A 6,787-nucleotide genomic window follows, 5' to 3' on the forward strand; every position below is an offset into this window, starting at 1 on the left:
GCCTGGATGTCACAGCCTGTACTAACACGAATGCCAGGGTGGTAAGTGCTTGAGATGAGGCCGGTGGGGGGGCAGGGGGGCGTTGCATTGAGGACGTGTGTGCAGTCCACAGGAACCACAGATAATTGCTGGGGGCTTTCCCAAGGAGGAGGGGCCCTGGTGGTGCAGTGGTTAAAGGACTTAGCTGCCAACTGGAAAGCTGGCAGTTCGAACTCACCAGCTACTCTGCAGGAGAAAGAAGTATCATTCTGCTTCTGTAAAGATCACAGCCTTGGAAACCCTATAGGAGAGTTCTAGCCTGTCCTGTAGGGTCACTATAAGTCACAATGAGTCAGGTTTTTTTTTTTTTGTTTCCCAAGGAAGGGACATACGTCTCCGGGCCACCTGCACCTTTTAATCACGGCACTAGCAACCGACTTTGGATATTCTTTACAAATGCCACAGAATCCCCTGTACCCGTTGCCATCAAGTCAATTCAACTCATGGCAACCCCATATGTGCAGAGTAGAGTTGCTCCATAGGGTTTTCAAGGCTGTGACCTTTCCGAAGCAGATTGCCAGGCCTTTCTTCCAAGGCACCTCTGGCAAGTTTCGAACTACCAACCTTTTAGTTAGTAGCCCAGCACTTAACCATTTGTACCACCCAAGGATTCCCAGAATCCCCTGTGTTGTTGTTGCTAGGTGCCATCAAGTTGGTACCCACTCATAGGGATCCCGTGTACAACAGAACGAAACACTGCCCAGTCCTGCATCATCCTCACAATCGCTGTTATGCTTGAGCCCATTGTTCCGGCCACTGAGTCAATTCCCTCTAGAGTTTGCTAAAATGCAGGGTCTGTAAAAGTTTGCTAAAATGCCATCTGAGAGTCTGGGCTGGTGGGTCTGTGATGGGGCCCAGGAATCTGCATTTCAATAGGTGCTTCCCTCCCACCCACCAGAATAGCCACACCCTGAAAAGCCCACCCTGGCTTCCAGGGAGAAGGAGGGGGACCTGCAACGAGAGCTTAATCCCCTCTGCCTACAGCTGTTGGCAATTTGGGTTTCAGCAGTTAGATTTTGTTTGATTTTGCTTGAAAGGGCCTCATAGCTAAAGTCTGAAAATCTGCCTTCCAGGCTGTCTCCCACTCATCTGTGGCCCCTTAAAACAGCTCTCCCTAGGACCCGCTGACAGATGGCACGAGGTGACAGCATCAGGGCTGAATGGAGAGAGAGAATGGAGCTGGCAAGGACCTGGCCTCAATGGCCGGACCCAAGACCCTCTCCATGGCCACCATCTCCATGACAGGCCTTGAGAATGTCCCTTCAGAGATCCAAGATCCCCACCACAAATCACACTGATACCATGGACCACTGGAAATGCCCAAAGCCTCCAGGCAAACAAAGACACTCGCATTGGGCAGAATATTCCAGGCTTAGAGATCCCCGCCCAGGAGCCAAAGAGCCCAATCTTTCTTTGAACAAGATTAATCTTTTATTGCACACCGAGCCACACAGACCATTCCGGCTGCTAGAGAATTTTTGTAAGAACTTGGACTCTGGCCTGGAGCTGCCAAATCTCTACTATCACTTGAATCTCTGTGGTTACAAGAAACAATAGCTGGTGCTTGTTACTGGAAGACATCGAGGGCCTGGAACTGGGCACCCAAGCAGCCGCCTGGGGCCGTCCACGGAGCAGGAACTGATACACGTGAACTTGGAGATTGTCACTGAGCTCAGTCATCTCCAGGCACCATCCTGCCAAGAATCAGGCCCCTGGAGACTGTCTGCAGCCAGGGTGCTGGGATTCATTAACCCACCAAGGAAGGAGCCCTGGTGGTACAGTGGTTAAAGCTTTCAGCTGCTAACTGAAAAGTCAGCGTGGTTCGCACCCACCAGCCACTCCACAGAAGAAAGATGTGACAGTCTGCTTCCGAGGATTCTTTATTGCAGCCTAGGAAACCCTATGGGGCAGTTCTACCCTGTCCTATAGGGTCACGATGAGTCGGAATCATCAACTCGATGGCAATGTTTTTTTTTGTTTTGTTTCGTTTTAACCCACCAAGGAAAGCAAGATGCCATTATCAAAACAGTGGGAAAGGGATACTGAGCAAGCAGGAACACCAGCTGCATGGGACCCATATCCCTTTGTCAAAAATCTAAATGCGCAGAGAAACACCAAAAATTAGTGTAACAGAATATCTTTATTGTGAGTAGATATGATTCGAATCCAGCTGCGTCAAAACCAAATTCGGAAAGGCGCTCTGCTCCAAAGGAGGGACAGTGAGAGGGGATTCTCTAGGTCGTTGTTACGTTAATTTCTCAGGACATGGGAACACGTGCAGGGTCCCAGGCAGGTATAGAAACGGAGTCACTAAGGACATGCCATACACTTCCCAGTCAGACCCAGGGTTCCTGCCCCTCAAAACTGGCTGCACTTAGATAATTCTCCAAAAGAGCCTCATGCCTAAGGCAAAACAGTCTCTACTAAGCTGCCTACTAGGCTAGTGTTTGACATGAAGGTGACTTTATGAAAACAGTTCCTTAAAGGCTTAAGGCTCAGAAGGACACCAAAGGGCAGATGGCCTGGGTGGGTCTCCTGGATTCCAGGAGAATGAAAACAGCTTGTCACCTTGGTCCAAGGGGGATGTGGTCCACAACCCAGGAGCAGAGCAGTTCAGATGGAACTGGTGTGTTTACTTAGACAAAGGAAAGGTTTCTGACCTTGATGAGAGGACTGTTTGAGAAAATACCTTAAGAGAGCTAAGATCTTGGGCCAGGTTCATAAATGGAAAAAAGGCTTAAGCTGGCCTGTGGGAGGGAACAAGAAGGGATACAATAGTGTGGAACACAGGAGGGAGGGGAAAGACAGGAGCCAGCAGGATAGCGGGGGTGGGGAACGCAGGGTGACAGGCCAGCGGGCCCCACAGTGTCAGCGAGACACACACAGGGACTTCTGGGGACATGGATGTCTCATGCCCAGTGGGAGTTGTTTCATTGCGACACTAAACCCTTGTCCGTCCCCAAACTCCAACACCTCAGTAACCAAACCCAAACCCTCTGCCACTGGGTTGATTCCGACTCATAGTGACCCTACAGGTCAGAGTAGGGAGTTGTAGAAGTAGGACTGCCCCCATATAATTTCCAAGGCTATAATCATCACAGAAGCAGACTGTCACATCTTCCTCCCGCAGAGCAGCTGGTAGGTTCGAACTGCCGACCTTTCGTCTAGCAGCCGAGAGCTTTAACCACTGTACCACCAGGGCTCCTGTAACACCTCTCATTAAAGCCTATTTATTACACCTCAGGTGGCTGTGTGGAAAGGGGCTTTGTGGGCACCGAGGAGGGCTGAGATTCGTGTGGGCTGCCAAGGGGTGGAACAGAATCAGGATGTGTAGAAGTGGGACCCCGACTCAAGAAAGCCAAAGATACTAGTCCGCAAAATTCTCAGACACCATCTGAAAATGAGGAGAGCTTGTCTTTTTTTATTTTTTTGTGTTTAATATTTATGAGGTGAGACATCCCTGACTCACAGCGACCCCACGCACAACGGAACAAAACGCTGCCCAGACATGAACCATCCCCCTGATCAGTTGTGAGTCAGACCATTGTGATCCAGAGGGTTTTCCTTGGTTGATTTTCAGAAGTAGATCACCTGGCCTTTCTTCCTAGTCCACCTTAGTCTGGAAGCTCCGCTGAAGCCTGTTCAGCACCCTGTCAACACGCAAGCCCCCGCTGGCAGACGGGTGGTGGCTGCACACGCGGTATGTTGAGCAGAAGTCAAGTCAGGGTCTCCCACATGAAAGGCAGAATTCTAACATATAAACGTCCGCAAATCAAGTTATCAGAAAATATCAGAGAAAAGCATCTTTTGCACTCTGTTAGTTTTCTGTTGAAGTAACAGGTTACCACAAACAGTCGCTTAAAACAGAAAAAAAACAATGAAGATTTATTCCCTTGAACGGTCACGCTTCACGTAACGTCCGTTTGGGCAACATCTAACCGCATATATATCTGAGGTCCCATAAGCTTATAACAGGGTTCAGAAATCCCTATCAGAGAACAGGACGTAGCAGATTTAAGCATGTCACACTTGACAATCACGACAGTCCTCAAAAACAAAGAAAAAACTCTCCCAGCTGTTAAAGGATCGGCTTCAGTGAAAGCTGCAAGGCTAACAAAAATCTGAGAGGGACCTATATCAGATAGGAAGAAATTGCTAATGACACGGATTGAGGACCAAACACAGACCGAAGACAATCATTGCTAAGGCACAAAGCTCGTTCGAGATGCTTAAGGGATAAGCAGGACCAGACTACGGTATTGGGTTTAGTGCTAGCTCTGGGTGGTTCAACGCTTCAAACAACGTTTTTTGCTGCATAATGTGAAAATGAGTGTTGAGCCTGAGAATGCTTATGCAAAGGAGGCAGAAGAACTTACTGAAAACTTAGATAAACTAACTGTGGTAGAGGGAGGTTATTTATCCCAGCAAATTTTTAATATGGATGAAACCTCATTCTGGAAATGAATGCCTGAAAGGATCGCCATCCATCACATGGCGTTCACAAACGCCCAAATCACATAACATCCTATTTCACAGGACGTGTTGTGGATGTGGGAAACCCTGGTGGCGTAGTGTTTAAGTGCTACGGCCGCTAACCAAAGGGTCGGCAGTTTGAATCCGTCAGGCGCTCCTTGGAAACTCTATGGGGCAGTTCTACTCTGTCCTATAGGGTTGCTATGAGTCGGAATCGACTTGACGGCACTGGGTTTCGTTTTTGGTTTTGGACTGTGGATGTTAAGCAACGCATGGCTGACATTATGGAGGTCAGAAATCCAAAATAAGTCTAAAAAAGAGTTGCCATCGACTTGATTCCAACTCATAGCAACCCTGTAGGACAAAGTAGAACTGCCCCCATAGGGTTTCCAAGGCTGTAACCCTTACAGAAGCAGACTGCCACATCTTTCTCCTGCAAATGAGACTTACAGGGATAAATCCGAGGTGTCAGCAGGGCTGGTTCCTCTGGAGGCTCTAGGGAAGAGTCTGCCCTTGCCTCTTGCAGCTTCTGGAAGCTGCTCAAATACATCGGTTCATGACCCCACATCCTGTTGTCGCCACCCCCCCCCCCCCCCGCCCCGGCTTCTGTCTTCTCCCTCTGACCATCTCGCCTCCCTCTTTCCCTGTTAAGGACCTTTGTGATACATTTAGGGCCCACCCGGATTATCAGGATACCTTCCCCATCTCAAGATCCTTTATTTAATTACATCTGCGAAGTCCCCCTTTGCCACGTAAGGTAACTTATTCACAGGTGCCAGAGACTCGTTCCAGTACTAGCTGCCACGGAGCCGACCCTGATCACGGCAACCCCGTATGTGTCGGAGTAGAACTGTGCTCCGTAAGGCTTTCAGTGGCTGATTTTTCGGAGGTAGATCACCAGGCCTGTGTCCCGAGACACTTCTGTGTGAAGTAGTGAAAATGCTTTTTCTTTAGTGTTTTAATATTAGGGAGAATATATTTTCTCATTTGTTTTAATATAGCTGTATAAGCTGTGATTAATCTCTAGTCCTTGGAAAATGGTGCAGGCTCTGTTCAAAATATAGCTGAGCAGCCTGTTCCACCCTTAAACATAACAAACACCCTAATACCTTACAACAGTTTCCCCTATTCCAAATAGGTGATTGAGAGCTTGACATGACTAACGCCATAATGACGCTCTAAGTAATCTCTAAACATTTTTTTAATTGCACCAGCTGCACTGGTCTCTTCCAAAGGGGTGCGGAGCTTTCTCAGCTCCTGTGGCCTTGGTCTTTCTTCTCCTTTCTTTGTTCTCTTGAGAAATGGCCTTCAGCCTGCAAACAGACAGGAAGGCTTTCTTTCTTGCTCCCTATCTCAGCCATAGTGGACTTGGCAAAACAGGCCCACGAGCTGAGAGATTCTTATGAGAGTTTTTCAGCCTGTTACAAATATACCGATTAGAGTCCAAGGTGCCTGACATGTTTATCTTTAGTTTAATAAAGAGTTTTTGTAGTTGTTTTGTGATGTATAAGACCATCTGTGGACTATGCGCTCAAAACATTAGGTAACCCTGATCTTCCCAATATAAAACCCTCCCATCGACCCTTTAGGGCAGACAGAATTTGGGAGAAATTTAACCCGCTCTGTCTCTTGAATACCGGTATCCAAAAAAGCCTTCTTACCGCTTACCTCCTGCTGTCTCAGTATTATTGGCTTTGCAGCAGGCAGCTCAAACCCGCAATTTGCGGTAAAGTGTGGACTCTAACCACCAACCTTTCAGTTAGCATTAACTGTTTAACCCAGGGACTTCTAAAGCCAGTTCCCATCTAGTTAGTTCTGACTCATGGTGACCCGATGTGTGTCAGAGTAGAACTGTGCTCCATAGGATTTTCAATGCTGTAGTAGAGGCAGTCCCGGGATTAGGAGCGAGTCTGTCTTTAAGTCGAATTTGTCATTGGGAACGGTATGTATCTACCGTCAGTTAGTCAAATGTTTGTCTTAGTCTATTTTTTTTTTTATATAGTATATGTCGTACCTTTCTATGCATTAAAAACATTAAAGAAATGCTTCCAGATGTTACCAAGGGATCCTTGTCTTTTCCTGAGTAAGAATACACGCTAAAGACAAACTTTATCTTCAGCAAGCTTTATTTTGCTTGAGTCCAACACAAGGAGTCAGCGGGGATCTAAGCCTCTCCAAAAGACTGACTGGAAAAGGGACACAAGGCTAGGCCTTATATGGGTTCGGTGGAGACAATAGAGTAATGAATATTTAGTGGGCTTCTTTCAAGGGGCGA

At 47.6% G+C, this 6,787-nt stretch overlaps 1 protein-coding gene across 3 annotated transcripts in view; it reads left to right on the forward strand.

Moving 5' to 3' along the window:
* PVR (PVR cell adhesion molecule) overlaps positions 1-5,070 on the forward strand; it is a 28,838-nt gene extending 23,768 nt beyond the window's left edge. Inside the window, exons 7-8 of one of the 3 annotated variants that reach the window (XM_064293787.1) lie at positions 1-41; positions 1,148-5,070. In XM_064293787.1, the coding sequence (XP_064149857.1) occupies positions 1-41; positions 1,148-1,291 (185 nt within the window). In that variant the 3' untranslated portion in view covers positions 1,292-5,070. Of the gene's footprint in view, positions 42-1,112 lie in introns of all 3 variants that reach the window. The other 2 variants (XM_064293788.1, XM_023543152.2) reach the window with 2 other exon arrangements.
* Positions 5,071-6,787: the final 1,717 nt, after the last annotated feature.

Source organism: Loxodonta africana, chromosome 11 (assembly GCF_030014295.1).
Source record: "Loxodonta africana isolate mLoxAfr1 chromosome 11, mLoxAfr1.hap2, whole genome shotgun sequence".
Lineage (NCBI taxonomy): Eukaryota > Metazoa > Chordata > Mammalia > Proboscidea > Elephantidae > Loxodonta > Loxodonta africana.